Genomic DNA, 21,083 nt, shown 5'->3' with positions numbered 1-21,083 from the left:
GAACATATCTGAAATATTTTACATTGAATGTAGTAAATGACTTACAATAAAGGCACAAAAGACAAAAAGGAAAGTGATAGGAGTATAAGGCATAATAGAGCAATCTGACCAATAAATGATCAAGAAGAAACAAGCGTACAAAAAAGGAGAGAATAAGAATAAATAAATAAATAAGGTTAAAGAAAAAAAAAAAAATCACATTTAGGGAGGGGTGACCACTGACTAAAAGTTGTAGTAGCCTTACGGCGACTGATGGCAACCCTATGCCACGTATATGTCTCTACTTAGTCTGTAGTAATGTGATATGTGCCCTGACATAATCCAGGAAAGGTTCCCATATCTTACTGTAGTTTTTTGCTGATCCTTTCAGAGATAATTATAATCTAAAGATAATTATTATCTTTATTATTAGGTAATTATCTGAAAGATAATCTGATATATGTCTTTGTCTTTAGGATCTGCTGGACCACTCGTGCACATCAGGCAGTGGTTCAGGTCTTCCCTTCCTTGTCCAGAGAACTGTGGCCAGGCAGATCAGTCTGATGGAGTGTGTAGGTACGTATAACACATCACCAGCCACAGGCTGGATTGATTAATTTATTTAGAGGCTTACTGAGGACATTCAGTTAAGTCTTGCGTAAGCTCAGTCTCCATTTGCTGTTGAGATCTGTTTTTTGAATGACTTCAAAAAATGTCAATGTCAATGATCTGACAGCAATGTGAGAGTAACAATAAAAGGTCACATCATTTTTGTGAAAAGAACTGTTAAAACACAAGACGTGTGTTTGTCTTTCGGTTCTTTGTGTTGTTGAAGTTACGACACTTGTCTCAAGTTGTTGATGTAAGATTTGGTCGTCGTCAGGGCAACAACAAATTTCAATTTGAGTGTTCAGATGAAAGAATGTAGGTCACATGCCTTGGGATCCTGTTTTGTACCACTGTATCATACAGTACAGTTTGTGCCAGTTTGGAATTGGAAAAATGTGGCTTTGTGACAGACAAATCAGACTCAGTTCCTTCAGCTGCAGAGTGAATGTAGCCATAAAATAATATAAAAATACCCTAACAGCACTTTTCAAGACAGCAATCACCTTTTTAAAACTCATGTATCTGTATATTCGCCTTTCTGTCTTCCTGTGCAGCCGTCAATCAATTTCTCCTTCTCCTCATCTCTCTTTTACAGGCAAGGGAAGGTACGGGGAGGTGTGGCGGGGCCAGTGGCAGGGCGAGAACGTGGCTGTAAAAATCTTCTCCTCCAGAGACGAGAAGTCCTGGTTCAGAGAGACAGAGATCTACAATACAGTGCTGCTAAGACATGAAAACATACTGGGTGAGTGTGTTAAACAATAAAATATTAGGTTTTGCAGACCAGTTGGTGCAAAAGGAGAAAAGGAGGATTTCCACATTCCTGTCCGAAATTCTGGTTTTAGCATCGTTACCAAGAACATAGTTGTGATATAGCTGTTGTTGTAGAGAAACACGTTTTATCAGAATCTCTTGGAATAAATGTTTCTTTGACAGCTGTGCATGTGGCAGGGGGGTTTCCTTGTCTTTTTTAATCTCTCAACTTCCTCTAACATTCTTGTGTCTTAACACCTTTATGTTTGAAAGCAGTTACACATAAATATAACAAATGTGATCCATGCAAGAGAAACTTGACTAACAAGGTATAAATTATACACAGTTTACACTTATTTCTCATCTGTTGTGTTGTTCTGTCTGTCCACCCAGGCTTCATGGCGTCTGACATGACTTCCCGCAACTCCAGCACCCAGCTGTGGCTCATCACCCATTACCACGAGAACGGTTCCCTTTATGACTACTTGCAGCGAGTTGCCGTGGAGACGTCGGAGGGCTTGGCGATGGCGGCGTCGATAGCTTGCGGCCTAGTGCACCTGCACACGGAGATCTTCGGCACAGAGGGGAAACCGGCCATCGCGCACCGCGACCTGAAGAGCAAAAACATCCTGGTCACAAAGGAGCTGCGCTGCTGCATCGCAGACCTCGGTCAGTCAGTGATCCAGTGTTTTTATTTTCATCTACAACTAATATTTATCTGTTAGTCTTTGGCTTTTCAGACCCTTCATGTCCTCAGCCCAGTGTTTCATGAGCACTAACAGGACGACATATTTACATTTTTCCCTTTTTATAAAATGTATTTTTATTGCATTACTGATTAGTATTATTTGTTCTCCTTTGTGAAACCAGCATTGTGTACACCGGTTGGCTGTCTGTCCTTTTTTTGGTCTTTTGCACAATATGTCTGTATCCGTCCATCTGTTACCTGGTGGGCATTCGTGTGTGTCTCTATAATGGTGTACGTAACTGCATGTTACAGGGCTGGCTGTGACCCACTCCCAGGCAGACAACCTGCTTGATGTGGGCAACAACCCGAAGGTTGGCACCAAGCGTTACATGGCACCTGAAGTGCTGGACGAGACCATACAGACGGACTGCTTTGATGCCTACAAGAGAGTGGACATCTGGGCCTTCGGGCTGGTGCTGTGGGAGATAGCAAGACGCACATACAGCAATGGTGAGTGTCGTGCATTTAGGGCATTCTTAGGACTGCAACATCATACCAACGAATAAAATAGTCAGCATCAAATATTGTATGTTCATATTGACTTTGGGACAATAGTTTATCCTCTTGCTCCAGTTTTTCTCACTCATTTCTCTCCTCTCACTTTGACTTTCCAGGTATTGTTGAGGAGTACAAGCCTCCGTTCTACGATCAGGTGCCAAATGACCCGAGCTTTGAGGACATGAGGAAGGTGGTGTGTGTGGAACAGCAGAGGCCTTTCATTCCTAACCGTTGGTTCTCTGATCCTGTGAGTTTTTTATTATCTAATCCTGTTAAAGGAATGATCATTCACGTTCCTCTGGGGTGTCAGAATGTTTGGTCAGCTTGCGTCCACTTGCGTTTCAAAAACATCCTTAAAAGGTAGTAGGTACTCACTGGGGTTTCAGTGTCTGGTGACTAAGCAGTGTTGCATGTGTGATGGTAAAATGGTGGTTACCAACCTGGGAGCCAGGATAAATCTGAGTGTGTGTACAAAGTGGGACTACTTTTAATAATTCCCTTTTTCTTATGAAATATTAGATTATAATATCAGGCATTATCAGGACTTTTAGGATCTAAACCAGTGCTTCTTCAGAATATATTAGGCTCTCTAAATTCCACCATTATGACAGATGTTAAAATACAGTAGCATACGGACGATTCAAACAGGAGTGTAGTTTATCCTAATGAGGAGATTATTTATTGTTGAATCCTAAAAAGAACAAGTTCAAGAACCGGATCTAATGTGTTTGTGGAAAAGGGGAAGTCTTGGTGCACACTTCTCTTCCAAATAGTTTCCGTTTGGAGACACAATTGCAGTGTTTTTGAACCATTCATTTTTAATCTGTTTTTATTAAATTTTAAATTAATTGCACTTCAATGTAAATGTGCCAGGGTTAGCTAATATACTAATTTTCATCAATAGTTCCTGGGCAGGTTACAACAAATTAGTGCTTTAATAATATAATACATAAGTGGATTACAAAAGTGACAGAGATAAATAAAAACACATTATGTAAAGGCAGGGCCAGAGATGAGGTGGTTAGATTACTAATGGCTGACTATTCCAGTAGTGGGTGGCTTTGAGGACACTGTTTGCCCAAACTTTCTACATCTGTATTGTACAACACAGTCCTCTCTGGTAGTTGCCCTTATTGCTCTACTGCTGCTATGCTTCTGCTTTATGAACTGGCTCAGTGGGGGAGGGGCAAGCCCATGTAAGACCTTAAAAATTATGCAACGATCTGCAAAATGTTTAAAGCTATCTAAATTAAAAGTTGTACTTTTTTATTATTATATGACACTGGTGATAACTATTGACCTGCTTTGAGAGTGCTTTTAGTGTCTGTAAAGGTTTGTTACCAATCATGTTTTCACTCCTAACTAATCATGGACGTATGCACACGCTACCTGACTGAACGCAACTACGTAACAGGCTGATATTGAATCGAAATTTTACAGGAAATGCGAGACTCGATAGTATATACTTTTCAATTAACTTCACAGATTTCTCCACGTATCACCAGTGGTACATGTACCATAGTCTAAGAACCAGTGATAAAAACAAAAAGAGGGAAAATCACTTTGATTACTGATAAAATGTCAAGCAGGGTGTTGATCTCCCTGCCTTCTCTCGATTTATAAGTTGTTCCGGATGGTGTATTGTTGACCTAAGTTTTGGGATGGTTCGGGATACAGATATTTTGTACTTTTATCAGCTTGTTATAATGCGATGCATCCTTACAGGTGCAACTGTAAAATGCTAAACGGGGCAAGAGAGGTTGGTACTCTGCCAGCACCCAGAGTTTCCTTACACATCCAAAAGCTCTCGCAGTCACATTGATCGCAGACTTTCCTCTCATTGTGGGCGACACTCCTTTTCACTTCACATCCTGTGTTTCTCTCTCAGACTCTCTCCGCTCTGGTGAAACTGATGAAGGAGTGTTGGTACCAGAACCCTTCCGCCAGGCTGACAGCGCTGCGCATCAAGAAGACCCTGGACAAGATTCACAGCTCCCTGGAAAAGGGCAAGGAGTCGTGAGGGGGAGAGGAGCCTCAGGGGCAGCTGCCTGATGTCAGGGATCGGCATAGAGAAGAGCCCAGTGTTCGTTAAAGGAGAAAGGGCAATAAGAGGGACGGACAGAGGACCAGAGGAAACAGTTGTTCAAGTGTCATCCAGTCTCATCCTTCTCTTGCTCTCTCACTTTCACTGTGGTCGCCTTCCACCGACATCCCTCTCTCTGACTTGAAGCCCACACAGACGTTTGGAACAGTCCTGTCTGAATAAGCCAGCCTTCGCTACAGGACACAAGCCTGTCGCCAATGTGTTCGCACTGACCTGAACTGTAGACTGTTACTGAGTGTGACGAACTTGGATGGCATATTGTGTAATACCCCATCCCAATGCTTTAATGCCCATTTAAGACGGCTCTCTCACACACACACACACAGACACACAAAACGCTACATACTGAGAGTCTCTTACAATTCAATTTCTGATCCCAAGCCAGTGATTGTGGCATGCAGTCGAGGCATTCTGCCCATAGACAATCACAAATGTTTCACTCATTTAGCTTTATTAGAACATGCCAACTATTGCCACACACACACACTACTAAACACAAAAATTTGTTGACTTACAAAAGGAAAAGAGCCAATAGAATCCAAATTCTTTTTAAACTTTTTAAAAATAGTATGATATTTATGTATTAAATCTCCACTGCAACCACACTACTGAGGATATGTAAGACTGATGTACACTGACTGTACGACGGTGCGTGAAACTGACTGTATACATATATAAGCATTTACTCTACTGGACTTTCTGTACCCATATTGTCATTATTGGAGCTAGTAGGAAATGAGTTGTTGAGAAATAGAGGAGAAAAATAGGAAATTGTTCCCGCTGAGCTTGACTGTTGTATGGAAAAAACAGGATAAAACACTACAGACATGTTTATCCTGGTTGTTCCTGGAGTAGACACACAGTAAGTACCTGCCAAAAGGCATTAGTCTGTATCTTATAATAAGAATATGAAATGAATTGATCCTCTGCCTGGCTACCTTCATAAACTCACTGTGGCTGGTTACAAAAAATGTCTTCTGCACAGGCAGAGAGGATCAACTTGTTTGTGGTAGAGCTGACTTTTTTTTAAAAAAGATATTGGAGCTGGAGTCGTTTTCTGTAACGAGGTGGGCCTCTACTCATCTCCCATCATGCCACACTGTACAAGTTGCCTGAATAACAAAAAAACACTCCGTCTTCATTTGGAAAGTGTTTTATTCAAGATTCATTTCAAACAGATAAAGTTGCCTAGCTGTGCGGTTACAAATGAATTTGTTCACAAATGCTGGGTTTGTTTTGGAAAAAAATCTTGCTTTGTCTTTTTTTATATGTAATAAAACATTTACTGCACTCTTGCCTAATGATTAGCCGGCACGTGTTAGGGTTTCAGTTGCAAGTTTACTTGATAACAGCAGCTAAAACTAATGCAGTCTTAATACATAGGGGTGTAAGAAAATATTGAAAAATATTGTATCGTGATGTTTTCTTTCATCGGTCGATTTTTGTAAACTAAGAGCTTCTATGCAGATTTTGTGCAAATGGTGTCCTTTATACTATGTTGTATGTTGTATGTACTAAGTTATATTTAAAAAAAAAAAAGCTTACAGTATAGTAATATATCATATTATACTAAATCGTAGCTCCTGTATTGTGAAACATGTATCACCACATTCTTGCCAATACACAGTCCTGCTAATACAGTCTGCAGTAAATCTGACCTTTATGAAGGTCATAATGTTCAGGTTTTGTTTTAGGGAGGTGTTAATTCATCTGTATGATCAATTTGGAGGCTGCAGTTAGTGGTGCTTTTTAGTTGGATTGCGTTATACTGACAGGTCGTTCTATTATATTAAAAGAAAAAACCTCTATATAATACAATTCAACAGCACCACTGATAATCATAAAGTTGAATCACTACGTCAAAAACAGCTTAAACAACATACAACAACATGTTCATAAGTAGAGGATGGTTTTATTAGACTGCATTAGTTTTAGCTCAGTGTACCTAATAAACTGGCAACAGAGTATTGATAAATACAGTTTTACAGTATAAGTCCTTTAAAACAACAATGAGGTATCCATATGAACACTGAAGCAGGTTTTTGCTGTAATCGTTCCTTCCGTTCATACTGGTGATAAAGAGATCCCTTCCTAAAAGTCCTCTGAGTTAAAAATATTTTCCAAACTAGCTGAAGTTACTATTAAGCTTCAGCAGACTGAGTTTAACAAATCAAGTGAGTATCTTTCAGAACAGAATTCACTCTTTTAGCTCCACTGTCCTCCACTCCCAGACAGAAGGAATGAAAACAGCAAGCAATGTCTGTTTTAATGTTAATATGGGCACGAAAAACTGTGAACCTTTCCTTTAAAGCTTCAATCTGCAGCCGGTAAGTGATTTCCCTGCACAGCTGGAATCAGGAAACCTCATTCCAGTTGTGGTCCAGCTGGAGTAGAGTCATTCAAATGATGAACTCTACTACCCAGGCTGTCCACACGTTACAGATTGTAACCTTTCAAAAAGGCACAAGACCTTACACTATATATCCACTACTCACTCTTTAATTTTCTGTTTGCCCCCTAGTGACAACTAGTAGGCACAAGGAGTAAAGATGTCAATCATTATCGTTCGACTCACTTCCTCTCAATACCAGAAAATATGTGCTGTGCTTTTCATCTATTTCAAATATAAGTGTCCTTCATTTAAAATCTAATCTATTTGTTGGATGGAATAAGGACTGGATCAGACTGAGGCTACTCTAAGTGAGCAGCAGAGGTAGTTGATAAAAGACTGCTACGGAACAAAGTCAGCAGCTTGTCCAACGTGGATGTCATTCTGAAAGTACTGCTTTGTGCAGATGACAGTGAAACTCCCTTTTACAGATTTTGAGACATTGGTGTTTGCGGCTTGCCTGGCAAATGCCTGCAAAACCTGCAGCTCTGCACTCAATGTGTGAAACAGGTATCACAGGAAAGGGCATGAGCAGCCATAAAAACCATGTGGCAATAAGCTTGTAGTGAAAATGGAGCTCCTGCATCAGCTCTGTATAAATTACCACCTTCCCCATAGCAAAGAGACATTTTGGGTCATTTCAGGTCATCTGGTAAAGTCTTGTACGGGTTTAGGATGCCCTTTGGGTCCAGCATGGCCTTGATATTACCCATCAGAGCCACAGCCTGGCTGGGTTTACTGTAGTAGATGTAGTTCCTCTTCTTCAGGCCCAGTCCGTGCTCTGCGCTGATACTGCCGTGACAGCTGGCCGTCCACTCGTAGACAAAGGGCTCAATGGCAGCGAGGAGAGCGGGGTCTTTGGTTGGAGAGGTGACGTTCAAGTGGAGGTTTCCGTCTCCTAAAAGTACGGACAGAAAGAGATGCAGTGGAAATCTTGGTATTATGTAGATTGAGCTGTTGTAGGTATAGTAATCATCTCTGGTCTTACCTACGTGTCCGTATCCCACCACACTCTTGGCCCGGTCCCCCAGGTGCTCCCTCATGTCTGTCACCAGCTGGTAGATCCGCTCCACCGGAAGTGAGATGTCATACTTGTAAGTGAAGCCATCATGAGTCAGCGCCTCCGTGACACGTTCACGCATCGACCACAGAGCCTGAAAAAAGGTGGGAATGGAAAGGTTGACTGTTGACTGCAGCATCAGCATTTGCATCTAAACCAAGGTCGCCTGATTCAGTGTTGTTTTTAGCAAACACTAGTCAAACAGGGTTAGATTGCGTATTTGTTGGGGACTACTTTCAGCCACGGGTTTGGTGCTGTGGTGCAAGATCTGGCTACACAAAAAAATACTTTCGCTTTGCTTTTGGTATTTTTGTGGACTCCTCGAAAGATCAGAAACACCACCTTTATTTTTGAGTCTTCAGTTGCCACAGTCCCATCAGTAACCAATGACGATGTCATCGCCTCGTCTAAGAAATTGTGAAGTTTCTCCCCATCATGCGTTGGGTCAGATCCAGATGTTTCTATGACGACGTAGAAGGGACAATCTGCAAGATGGAGGGCAGAGTTTGGCATGTGTGTCTGTTTATTTGTCTTCTAAACAAATTGTGTGTGTGTGTGCGTGTGTGTGCCTACCAGAGATGGGATTGGGTAGTTTGAGGTGTGTATTCAGCAGCCTCATACATTCACTGTCCAGAAATTCGTAGGCTGACAGAATCTCTCCCAGCATGCCTTTACAGAGCTGAAACGTCTTCAGCAGCTGCTCAAAGGTCTCACAACCTACAAATGGAAGAGAATAAAATCAGGTATCAGCTAATTTATGAACACAAACTCATAACTGAACTGTGATTGTGATTAGCCAATAACGATGTCAAAATTGCAGTAGGATAGAGATAGATTAAGCAACCGTTCCTACCAAGAAAAACCACATTAACAGATTTGGGTTTGCGTGGACAAAGGATGGACACAGCGGTGATAACTCCCAGTGTGCCCTCTGACCCTATGAAGAGCTGTTTGAGGTCATATCCTGTATTATCTTTCCGCAGCTTGGCCAAGCAGTCCAGCACTTGCCCATCAGCCAACACCTGTACATGCCACATATACATATAAATATATAAACATACAAACATTAGATCAGTGCTTTTATCCGTTATCATCAGAATCGTAACATCTCACTCATATCCTCTGTGAAAATGATCAAAAATCCACATTTGTTTACTCCACTCACCGCTTCCAGACCCAGCACAGTCCCGCGTAAGGAGCCGTATCGCAGCAGCCGGAGTCCACCTGCATTAGTGGCCACGTTTCCCCCAATATGGCAACTGCCTTTCGCCCCCAGATCAAGTGGCATTATGTAGTCTCTCTCCTCCAGATAAAGGGACAAGTTCTCCAAGACACAACCTGCCTGACAGGTCAGAATTCCTGACAGATGGAGAAAACAATCTCTAAAGATTTGTCAAATATGCTGTCAGTACAAGACAACTTTTGTATTTTAAGACTTACCAGAGATACTATCAAAGGTCAGGATGTTGTTCATGAGGGCAGTGGAGAGGATGATCTCATCATAAACCGGCACGCTGCCCCCAACCAGCCCAGTGTTTCCTCCTTGAGGGTTCACCGCCAAGCTCCGACTGTTACAATACCTACAGCAGAAAGGGGAAAAACAACGACTTTAACCACCTTATAAACCCCTGACTTGTGTAGTTGTCTTTCCACCCACTACTTGTTCTTTACTTGAGAATTTGAGAAACTTCCTCTGTTGTTTGAGGTCTCAGCAACACTTCACTGGAACCTGCAGAAGATGTATGAACAGAAGACATTAACATCAGTGAATGTAAGTGTGTAAGTGGAATGAGATAAATTCATCTCTAGCCATCATCACCTCTCACTGACTTGAGCCAATCCACGTTACTTGACTCCAGCAGGTCCGGGTCGGTGATGGTTCTGCCGGGTAGGATCTTCCTGAAGAAGGCCAAATCTTCCGGAGTTACTCTGGAGAAAGGCAGCCTCTCTGGGGCTGCAGCGGGGGACGGCCCATCTGCCCCAGCGTGCAGCTTTCTACAGCAGACTCCAAACTGCAACGAGGTGGTGGGAAGAAATGGACTGCGGCGGTCCACAGGTGAATGTCCGACTGTGGCTGTAGAGAAGGAGGTGCTATGGGGGCTCAGATGTCTGAAAGCTGCCCTCGGTTTTAATGTTCTTTGGAGGATCCCCGCCATGACTGGAGAGTATGTAGAGTCGGCAAAACAGGCTGCAGAAAAGAAGTGGAATGAATTATAAATCTGTTTCGATAGATAAATTACAACTTGACAACATGTCCCTACTCATCTGTCAGCTTTGAGTCTAGAGTAAATATATATTCATTAGCTGCATTGAAAAGTTTGAGAAGGATTTGGTAAACTACAGAGAGAAACTGTCAATAACGTGTCTGTGGTTCCAGTTGCTCATCTGAAGCTTCTTGGTTAATGTGACTTGAATCTTTAATCTTTTAAAGTCAAAAAATCTATTTTTGATGCCTTAGTTTCGGATCGGAGCAACCAGATTTTTTTTTACTTGAATTTTTAAAACATAAAATAACCAATAGAATTTGATAAACTTGCATTTTCACACGGGACACTTAGATTTTCATTGTGAAGCCTTAAAAATACATTCAGAAGAATCAAGTTGAAATTGTGCAACTTAAAATGATCTTTGGGCAGAGGTATGGATTTACACTATTTAATATCCAGCAGTGACGATGCAATGCAATGAAACATTTACAGTTGTTTACATTCTCCATTATACATCCATGGTTGTTTGAATGATTCAAATCCCTAGAGCCTCTTTGCTTCCATACAGATGCCTGAACAAAAAGTTTTTTTTTTTTCTTACAGATGTGAACACAAATATTCTCTGCAAGTAAATAAATTCAGAAAATACAAAACTTTAAAATGTATGAAATATTTATTTTATTTACCTTCTAGGATAGTCAATGTCACCAGACACATAACACTGACCACCTCTTCCTATTCACAACATTATACCAACATACTCGTATGTTCTCTGAATGCACGTTGGTGGCACTTCATGGTAACAGACTACTTATACAAACACATATTATTTCCTACGACTTGATAGATATCGTCACATGTCCTAAACCTGATGAGGCTGTCCTTTCACTTAGCTTAGGTCCATTAGCATACTGACAGGACATCAGCTACCGTCTTTATTTACTCACCATAAACGTTCACCTAACAGCCCGCATCTTCCTGCCCGTGTGCCTTCCTTCGTGTCATATCTCAGTGCGAAACCTGGCACAAAGTTCAGTGCAGTTACTGAAACATGTCTCTCGTTCAGTGTTTACAACCTCACTGGCTGCTGAGAGTTGACAGGCGGTGAAAGGTCACAGAGGCGAGAATGGACCAATCAGAAGCCTCCGTTCAGAATGGGCCAATAGGCGTGAGGTTGCGTCGTGACTGCGCAGCCAATGATGGCAGCGGAAGATAAAGTCAAAAGGTTAGAGAGGAAATAGTTCATTAATCACTTTGTATTTTTTTTTTTTAAATGAACTTTATTTAAAAACATAAACAATACATGAACACACACTAGAAATAATACATTTGTTAAATATATTACTTTATTTATTTACTTACTTCTCACAAGGGATCATATGAAGTCATGCCTGGACTAAAAATCAATTACATTTTGCTCGTTTTAAATTTTTCCCCTGGAAGTTTGCTTTGTGCTAGGACTTGAGTTTACACACTTTATTGTATTAGTAAAATTGATCAAAACACGCCTGGCAGACCTGTTGTATATTAACAATATGCTGACAGTGCTAACACTGATTTATTTTCCAGAAAATTAAAACATCACTAATCTTATTAAGGAAAATTAAATGTACTCATATCTTCTAACTTTAAGGATATTTATAAAGGCACTGCTTGAGATCATTGAAATTGTGCCGTAGATCACTTCTAACAGACAAAACAGTGAATAACAGACATATTTGTCATTTAAAGGCACTTGTCTCTTAATGCAGGACTAATTCATACTCATTCTGCCCTTTAATGGTCTAATTAATACATTGCTTGACAGTTTTGAGATGTTGGTGTACACCACGCTGAAGAGGCAACACACTGAATTACTGGCTTAGTATGGATGCTAATAAGATAAAGCCTCACAGACTTGCATGTGGCCTTTAAATAAAGCACTAATGAAGAGCAAAAGCTCTGCAATTTATAGGTTCATCAATAGAGAGCATTAGGTCATTGGTGTTACACTCAATAAGATACACAGTGTGAGATACATCATGTGCAACAGAACGCAGCATGTTCAGCTTTGTTGTCCTAATTTTGCTGTATATTCTTATTTATTGTCCATTATAGTTGTTCTTGGCACAGTGTAGATTAAGAGCTCCTGGATGTAAATTCCTTGTGTTTAAACAGCTTTGGCAAATGAAGTAATATATTAATTTGATGGTCGTAAGAGGCAAAGCTCAGCTCACCGAAAAGTAAATGAAAGCTACAATTTTAAGCACTTTAAAATCAAAAAGGAATCTAAGAAAGTAAAAAATAGCAAACTTTAAATACATTTTATTTAAATAAAATGAATAAAAAGGTCTCCTACAGGTGCTTGCCTGTAGGAGATTCATATTTATTAGGATTAATATGTATTCCAGTAGATTAAAAGAGAAGTATCGGTTCATTTAAACCAATTTTTTACTTATATTTTCTAGTTTTAAGGTATTTATAAGGGCATTGTGTGGGATTTGAGTGTCATTCATAAATAAAAAGCATTATAAATAAGGAAAAGTTCATACAAAATTGAATACAAATTAATTTATTTAAAACTGACAAAACTGCTGATTTATTCCTCATGCATCCTGTAAAGTACACCGCATGCAACAAAATCTTATTTCTTTTAACAGGCTCAGCCTACAGTAACAATACCTTTCTGTACTCTGATAATCAGTTTTAAGTGTAAGCTTCTTGTACTGCAGCTCGTACTGTAAATTCCCTGAATACAACTTCGAGTTAGCATTATGGTCAACGTAATAGTCTTCTGTGCTCCGGGAAAGCCACATAAAGGACAACACCAGTGGAATACTATAAATCCGGTCCAGAATTAGTAACCATTTCACTGGCAATACTTTCAGGAAAATCCGCAGAACAGATGTCTACGCAGGATGGGAATCCCAAGGTGCCATCAGGACGCCCACCTGCCATTCATATGAGGTGTCTGGGTATATACAGCGTGCAGTTATCTCATGCTTCCAGTTTAAACACTGACATGGCAAACACATAGGCAAATACCCAAACTGATTTAATTTACAAAAAAACTAAAATGTGTGATGGGGATGGGGAATCTACAAATGTTTTAGGCTCTAGCACCTCATCTCATGTATCTGAGTGACAGTTTTAGCTGTAGGAGCCTTACAACTATTGTTACTCCTTGTGTCCTTGGCAGTATCGTGTCACTGAAGAAGCAGCCCATTGGTCGAACCGTTTTACCATCTTCAAAGAAAAGATCTCATATCATAGGGCTGCTTTTCCCAGCGCACCACTGCTGCTCTTCACAAATGACGCCCAACCTCCATGACATTTCCAGCAGGTCTCGTGAGACTACGTTTAGCCACAAAGACCAAAGATTCTAGGTCAGTAGTGTGAACCTCCCCTGCCTCGGGTTGATCATTGTACTCTCATTGTACGCTCACTGGTCTACACTTCAGTTGAGACTTGATGGATCCACACGGAGTTGTTGTTGGTCGTACTCTGATATGAGCTTCTTGATGTGGGCCAGTTTATTGTGTAGATATTCACAGCGACTCTTGTCCTGGTTGTAGTTGGGGTTGGACTATAGAGACACAAAAAAAATATATGACTTAACTATTAACAGCAAGAGAAAGAGGAGTGGAGTCTCATTAAGCAATCTTGAGATGAATATTGAGTTTTAAACAAAGTTTTTACCTTTTTAATTTTGTAATACTCTTGAAGAATTTGATTATGAACCGTCTGCAAGAGAGAAAAATAGAAATAAGAATTAATTTATCAAGTTTCAAAATGTGCAGTCTTATAAATATTAAATGTGACTAAAAAGCAAAACTTAAATCATCCATAGAAAAATTTCATACCACTTTAACTTGACTGATCAACACAATGTATGTGAAAAATCTTCATTTCTAGCTCCTATAGTTAATTTAAGTTTATTACTTTTTATTATTATTATTATAATATTTAACACACCAAGATATGGAGCAACGCACCAGCAAAGGCAGAGAAGAAGAAGACTGCTAGCTAGTGAACATGGATGTAAACAATGTAGGAGTTAAAATATTTTCTTTGCAAATGTTTCATGAGGAAAGAAATGGACAGGGAGTTCAACAGTGACTGAAACACAACTTTTCCACCCTTTAATGTAATAACAATGGACCACAACGGACTTACTGGTTTGAGTTCAAGCCTATGAAGCACCACTTGTTACATTTTTTTAGACTATATACCAACTATGTTATCTTCTCTATTTCTTTTCTTTTCCCTAAAAATCATATTAAACTGCAACCCCAAAACTGGGCTAATGAACTGTGGATTTTGTGTGTCCTTAGATCTCTAGTCAGTGTGTTGTACTCAGTGATTACTTTACTAGTATATGGCTTTATGTGCAACCTCTGGGGCAAGATCAGAGCTTCAAGTGGGGAAACGGTATTTTTGTGAAATAAAGGCTGGAACATAATAAGCATAGGGATGACAATAAGGAAGTTGTGTACACTACAGCAGGGGGTGAGTGTCGCTCTAAACATAAAATGAAGTGCTGGATTTCTTTATGTTGTACCTTGTATTTATGTGATTCGTGGTGCAGCTGTTTGAGCTGCGTGTCCAGCTCCATGAACTGCCGTGTCACGCCATCAATACGTGCGTGAAGATCTCTGTACTCGCTGTACTCCCTGTTAAAGTCCTGCTTGTAGCTCTGTCTCTGGTCGTGACTGCGAATTCCAGTATACGTCCTGTGCAGAGAACATAAAGGGACACTGATCAGTGCCTGCAGTTGAGGTTGTTAACCTCTGCAGAGGTTTTATATGTTAAGTGTGATTTTTTGGGAGAAAATGAGAGCAATGACAGACACGCACACACTCTTTTTTTCTCCAATAAAAGGTTTACCTTACTTACAATAAATAGTCTGCTGGGTCATTGTCTGCTTGAAGCACATTAGAATCAAACATAATTTCGCTCGGCTCTGAAAGAAAGAAGAAACCATGTCAAACTGTTTAAAAAAAAAACGGAATAACTGACTGAAAGTCAGACGTCAACAGCTAACAGCACTCACCTTTGCAGTCCAGGGAGGCTTTATTGTTTGGATCCTCTGAATTGCGCTCTTTTCTCCTTTCTTTCTTGTCTCTCCACCTATCCTTCTCCTGGAACAAACAAAACAAAAACAAATCCCAATTACAAATGCATCATATACAATACAAAAGCTGTAAACTAAATAAAAAGTAGTTTTCTCACCTGATCTCTGTGTTTGTGTTTGCTCTTCTTCCTTTTGTTTGTGTGTCTGTTCAGATCTGGCACTACCAGAGGGGACGGAGTACGATCAGAGTTGGGCTGAGGTTTGTCTGCTGTTCCTCTGGGCTCCTCCTGAGCGCGGGGAGTTGGTTCGAGCCTCTTGGCCACTTCTGCTTCCCGCTGACAGACTTCTGACAAGGAGTCAAAAAGCCTTCGAGGATCAAGCAAGTTCTTTTGCCCGTCATTCCCCATCGCTCCTGTGACGTCTCTAGGAGCCACTTGTTTGGACGGCATCACTTTTGACTTTTCACTGGCCGTTTTGCTGGACAAGTGGGATATCCTGGGCTTCTTACTCGCCAGAGGGTCGGTGTACTCCTCGGGCAGGGAAAGTTTTGGGTGTTGTTCTGTGGAGGAGTTGGGGGTGTCTCGCAGTGGACTGACCTGGGCCTTTGGGACGGTGAGGAGGTTCTGTTGTGGCTGAAACAGTCTCCTGCACAGCAATAAGAAGGTTATAAATAAACTGGCAATTCTACTAAATCTACACTTGGTTTTGCCTATTTTAAAGCGTGCTTAGAGTCTGCCATTTGTAAATGATTCCAGTGTAGTAAACAAAGCAACAAAAAGGTTACACAGTGTCATTCATGTGACATCCAGTCTAATCACCCAGTCTAATCTACACCACCTATCAGCAAAGACACCAACATCAGCGGCCATGCAGATATGGAGATGCTGATGTGTGCTGATATACAGGCGAGAAAGCTCACCTGCATTAGTGTCACACAAGTGCAGGTAACAGGTGGTACAAGTGTTCAATGTAAAAGCACAAAAGAACCCACAAAGTGAACAGCAGCAACACAAAAGAAAAACAGCTGAGTCACTCATTGCCTGCAGCAGCTGCCGAGTGATTAAACTGCAGTGCTCTTCTTTGCACGTAGGTGGCGACTTCAACGTGTCTACATCTGCAAGTCTAAGCTGCTGCTGCTGTTGCTTATCTTTCATCTCGGTGCGGGCTGGCTTGTGCAAAACCGGCCACACAATCTGTGCGATGACGTGCACAAAAGAAATGCAGGCACTGGCAGTTTCCAGTATCGCTGCTGTCACAAGAGAGTCTTTGGCATGCACACATGTAAATGTAAAAAAGCCAATTAGAAACCCAGTTACACATCAGCCAAGAAACCTGCTTTCTCCAGGATGAAATCTGGCAGTCTAGCTGGGCAATCTTCAAATACTTTACCCAATTATGGAAACCAGGTTTCTTGTTCTTCTAGTTATTAACAGCCAGATAAATATGAAATGAGTGAGTTTCGAAAGTGAGTGAAAAGCCAGTTACCATTAAAAGACCAAAAAAAAAAAAAAGGACAAGAGTGGGCCAGACGACTAGTTCTTTGCTTTTTAATCCGAACAATTTGTCTAATCTTCACACTTTCTTGAGATGCCCCATATTTCCTACAACTATTTGGTTGATTTAGTCGGCCTTTAAAAGTATCTCATTTGTGTTACCTGACGAGGATTCTGTTAAGAAGCTTCTGGTCATCTGAAGTATAGCCTGGCCAGTCCTTCTGCAGCTCCTTATACAGACCGTCCTTTAGAACAAATGAGTTGTCTCTACTATTGAGTTGGCCAACCTGCAAACAAATATACACAAAACACACACAAAAACTCATTAATTTTCTTGATCCTCACAATGTCTAACATCCTTGTGTAATAACTCAATTGGCAAAAATGTAAACTTATCTAGTGTTTGTTAACCAGAGCATGTGAAAAAATTACCATTTTTACAGCCCCTGTGTTTGTCTCTGAAGAGCTTTTCTTTTTGCATTCTTTTTAATGAGACTTTTCTTCACCTGACTAAAGAAGAGAAAGAATTACCTCCATCAGTACAGAGTCCAGCAGGTCTTTGTCTCCTGCAGTCAGTTCATCTTTCTGCAGCCTCACGATCAGTTCGGGCTTCTTGTACCGCCTCAGAGCCAGCAGGTGTGTTACTCTCTCCCTGAGCGGCCTCTCCTGCACGTCACCCACGCTCTTCCTGTTCGAAGCACAGGAACCCTTCTTCGGCTTGGACACGCAGACCCCCCTTTTGACGTTGCTGAGGAGAGGCTTGGACGGGTGCCGCGGCTTGGTCAGGCTGGCCAGCGCGGGGGCCGGGGCTCGCACCGTTACCTTCTTGCCTGCGAGGAAGCAGGAAATCTCACATCAAAAGCAGCACTTGCCATATAAAAGGTAAAATATCTTCAAAGGAGTTTACAGGAGCCTGGCGGAGGTTTCCATCATTAAAAGGGAAGGTACCTCGTGCTGTAGTTTTTATTCTCACTACGCTGCATTGAAAAGAAAGTGTTTAAGTTGTACTGGGAACCTCCCGACTACAAATGTGTGAAATTACTGCTTAAAAAGAGCCCTGACGCCAAAGGAAATGGATCCTGTCCTGTGACAGAAAAGAGAAAAGACCCAATTTCACCTCTTCAGAAACCCACAGACGGGCTACAAAGATGCACACACTTCCGCGTGAGCAAAAACTGCTATCTAATTTTGGAAATAACCACACAGTTGCACAAGCCTGTAGTGAGGAAGTGTTTTGTACAGGCTTCCTCTGAACTGACAAAAATCATCAAAATTAGTGTGCATGTCTGTGTGTGCGTGCGCGTTTACTGAAACAAGATGACGGTGGCTGAACTATCTGTTTAGAAGGAAGTGGTTTGTGGTTACACGTAGAAAGACAGCGGTGACACAAAAAAAAGCTCAATCACTGGTTTTATCGTGTGTTATTTTTTCGTGTTATTTATATTTTGGTGAGCATGTTGTTTCTGTATATTCTTAAAGTATGTTTGTGAAATCTGTGTCCTTTAAAACAACTAGATCAAATATAGTATTAATATATACAATAGATCACATACATGGCTCTGTGTGTGTGTGTGTATACTGTATAGAAAGTTTACTTAAAGAAGAAAAGGACAAAAACCTGCTGGAGAAAACAACACTGGCTGTTACTATGTCACTGGTTACCACACATGTTACTATAGCAACCAATGCAATATGGCCAACTGTGTTTTTTTTTTTCCCCCCCTTTCTTTTCTCTTTTGTGGATATTATCAGCACAGTACAAATCTGTCTTCAGGCCAGTCTTATTCCTTAGCTGGAGTTATCTCTTGTATAACCAAGCAGACTGCACATGCCAGTGTTTCCTACCCTGGAAGCGCCCCCCATGTTTGATGACAATGGCCCCTCGGCTCCGGGTCTCTTCCTCGGCTTGGGCCATGCTCTGACGGGCCTTATCGTACGAGTCATCTGTAGCGTTGACTGTCATCTTCTTCTGAATCACCCCGAGACATGACAGCTCCTCGGCAGCACTGGGAGGAGGAGGAAGGACAGCGAGTACCGTCAGCGATCTGACAGACGGCTTCCACATGTTAACCATTATAACTGAAGGATTGTTTGAGTACATAGTTGCTTGACTGGTGCTTATGTCTTGGAAGCGTTCAGTTAGATGTACATCAGCTGGACTACTTACATACTCATTACAGCACAGGGATTTGTAGTTTCCCCGTGTGTTTCCATTGATTGTTTATGTGTTTAGGAGTCAGAACAGCAGATTTCTACTTGCATTTATTAAATTCAGTTCTCTACACTGTGCCTGTACAGTCAGAAACCCTGGGTTCGCTCTGGCATTTGAAAAGAGACTGACAGAGAGACGTTACCAGCAGGGTGACTTTCAAAAATCAGTAGGGGAGCGGAGACATTTTTAAATATTGAAACTTGTTGAAAAGCTCAGTTAATTTCCTAAATTAAAGTAGACTGATGTCCCCTATTTTTATGCTACCATCTGATCAACTTATTATTATATATATATATATTTTATAACAGCTTTAATCTAACAAATGTTACTTTTATTCAAAAAGTATAAAGTAACTGTGTGTTTTATATGACTTTTTGTTGTGTTTTACCCAGTGCTGAGCTGTTGGACGCAGTCAAAGCTTCCATGTGGATTGTCCCGTGCAACGTTAGTCACACCGAAGGTGAAGATCCTCAATTCATCTCTATTCTCCGAACAAGGGATAGTGATTTTCTGTGACGTGGAGGAGAGAGGTACAGACAAGAGAAACTGATTTAACATCTTTCAAATCTTAATGCATCAGAGGAAATGACCAGAATGAATATATGTTCTTTCTTACCCCTTGGTTCCCATTAAAACAGATGGTGGGATGTGAGGACGAACCCTGGAGGAAAAAGACAACACATTTGATTTGAGAGCGTCTCGGAGTGACCCATAAACACACTCACACACACACACCAAGGTCTGATTACAGACATACGTAAAACATACGTAAAACATACAACACAGAGGATGTTTTGTGGTTTGCACTTTTTGTACAAGTTCTATATCTTCCTTCACTGTGGTTTCATTACCGCTAGTACCAACCCATTTACTTTGCTCTGTGCACTGTTGCTCTTCATGCCTCTGCATAGTGAAAAGTGTGACAGTGGATCCCACCCTTTTATTTTGTACAGCTCAAGTATGCCCCTGTGCGCCCTTAATTGCAGCCTGTGGTGATTCATGTTGGTTCGAGGTTTGGCTTGTGAAGTACTGTTATTGTGACAACTATCAATGCACCGATTAGAGTCCGACTGATATATCTGTTGGCGGTTATATCGGTTATTGGGGTCTATTACATATTGTGATTGTATTGATATCTGCGTAAATGTTATCCAATATGCGCCAATATGAAACCAGGCTATTTTCCCGGCATACAATGCATAACATATTAGTGTCACTGCAAAAGTTGCAGTGCCGCAATTTACAATACTGCACAGAGTAAGAGAGAAGAAGCAGCTCTCAGCCGTGTCAGCTAGAATTGGTATGTTAAAATATTAACATTTTAAAGAATATTCAAGTGAAATATTCATTATGAAAGTTATTAGTCTAAGAAAGAAGCCGTCTGAGTACCTTTGCATAGTCATATCGGTGCACAATCCACATAGAAAAGAAAAATGACAGCTAAAAAATTCCCCAGTATTAGTGATTTGTGAATTTCTATTTTTACGTTTCTAAAATTGGTATCAGTCAGATCAGTTTTCTCCCCACATACCAATTCTAACCCCTCAACCCAATACCAGTGCTAGTTCACCAAATTTAAATCTGTATCACTTGTCACTCGAGGCCGCCTCGGCTAGTAAACTGAAAGTCTGGAGGTGTGGTGTTAGAAAGTAGTGAGTTGCTCATTTTTCCTCGAGACAGCAGCCTTAATAACCTTTGTATTGACACAGATATTGATCCAGCGTATCGGGTTGGTGCATCCCTAATGATGACAAATACTGAAGATCAAGCAAACCGTGTCGATTGCTTATTTCTCAGACATGTCGATATAGCTTTTTAAATCAAATCATAATTGCTAGTATTTTTTAATTAAGCCAGTACTCCACTATCTTATCTTTCCGTGTACCTCCTGGCAACTGCAGAGGTATCCCTCGTATATCCTGCGACACCTGTGCACCACGAGCCCCCTTATATATATATATATATATATATTTTCAACTTT

The 21,083-nt window shown here is 40.9% G+C and overlaps 3 protein-coding genes across 5 annotated transcripts in view; 1 reads left to right on the top strand and 2 right to left on the bottom strand.

The window, feature by feature from the left end:
• Nucleotides 1-5,978, top strand: part of acvr1l (activin A receptor, type 1 like) — an 8,767-nt gene extending 2,789 nt beyond the window's left edge. For all 3 annotated transcript variants that reach the window (XM_035673618.1, XM_035673619.1, XM_035673620.1), the window contains exons 5-10: nucleotides 456-555; nucleotides 1,184-1,330; nucleotides 1,732-2,007; nucleotides 2,339-2,536; nucleotides 2,701-2,831; nucleotides 4,473-5,978. In XM_035673618.1, the coding sequence (XP_035529511.1) occupies nucleotides 456-555; nucleotides 1,184-1,330; nucleotides 1,732-2,007; nucleotides 2,339-2,536; nucleotides 2,701-2,831; nucleotides 4,473-4,604 (984 nt within the window). In that variant the 3' untranslated portion in view covers nucleotides 4,605-5,978. The remainder of the gene's footprint in view (nucleotides 1-455; nucleotides 556-1,183; nucleotides 1,331-1,731; nucleotides 2,008-2,338; nucleotides 2,537-2,700; nucleotides 2,832-4,472) is intronic.
• d2hgdh (D-2-hydroxyglutarate dehydrogenase) lies at nucleotides 5,826-11,444 on the bottom strand. Its single transcript, XM_035673617.1, has 10 exons — nucleotides 11,292-11,444; nucleotides 9,957-10,325; nucleotides 9,809-9,866; nucleotides 9,578-9,717; nucleotides 9,303-9,496; nucleotides 8,991-9,159; nucleotides 8,711-8,854; nucleotides 8,480-8,622; nucleotides 8,066-8,231; nucleotides 5,826-7,975 (listed from the first exon to the last, which is right to left on the bottom strand). The coding sequence occupies exons 2-10, from the start codon at nucleotides 10,291-10,293 to the stop codon at nucleotides 7,713-7,715; spliced, it is 1,614 nt and encodes a 537-aa protein (XP_035529510.1). The 5' UTR covers nucleotides 10,294-10,325; nucleotides 11,292-11,444; the 3' UTR covers nucleotides 5,826-7,712.
• Nucleotides 11,445-12,869: 1,425 nt separating this feature from the next.
• LOC118337462 (RNA polymerase II elongation factor ELL-like) lies at nucleotides 12,870-19,763 on the bottom strand (the record flags this gene model as incomplete). Its single annotated transcript, XM_035674511.1, is given in 11 exon segments — nucleotides 12,870-13,909; nucleotides 14,023-14,067; nucleotides 14,885-15,056; nucleotides 15,220-15,286; nucleotides 15,377-15,464; nucleotides 15,556-16,042; nucleotides 17,053-17,177; nucleotides 17,422-17,720; nucleotides 18,736-18,896; nucleotides 19,491-19,612; nucleotides 19,719-19,763. Coding segments are annotated over 11 exon segments (1,740 nt in total), but the record flags the coding sequence as incomplete, so codon positions are not given.
• Between the last annotated feature and the right edge of the window lie 1,320 nt (nucleotides 19,764-21,083).

Source organism: Morone saxatilis, unplaced genomic scaffold, assembly GCF_004916995.1.
Source record: "Morone saxatilis isolate NCDOM2014 unplaced genomic scaffold, NCSU_SB_2.0 Contig3, whole genome shotgun sequence".
In the NCBI taxonomy this organism is placed as follows: Eukaryota; Metazoa; Chordata; class Actinopteri; family Moronidae; genus Morone; species Morone saxatilis.
Note: the sequence above shows the minus strand (reverse complement) of the source record. Positions and strands in the feature narration are given on the sequence as shown.

Excerpts from the sequence above, each read along its gene's own strand:
- d2hgdh (XM_035673617.1), bottom strand. The coding sequence starts at position 10,293 with ATGGCGGGGATCCTCCAAAGAACATTAAAACCGAGGGCAGCTTTCAGA. Across the intron at positions 9,867-9,956 it reads TTGGCTCAAGTCAGTGAGAG|GTTCCAGTGAAGTGTTGCTG; the intron begins GTGATGATGGCT and ends CATCTTCTGCAG. Across the intron at positions 8,232-8,479 it reads CTGAAGACTCAAAAATAAAG|GCTCTGTGGTCGATGCGTGA; the intron begins GTGGTGTTTCTG and ends ACCTTTTTTCAG.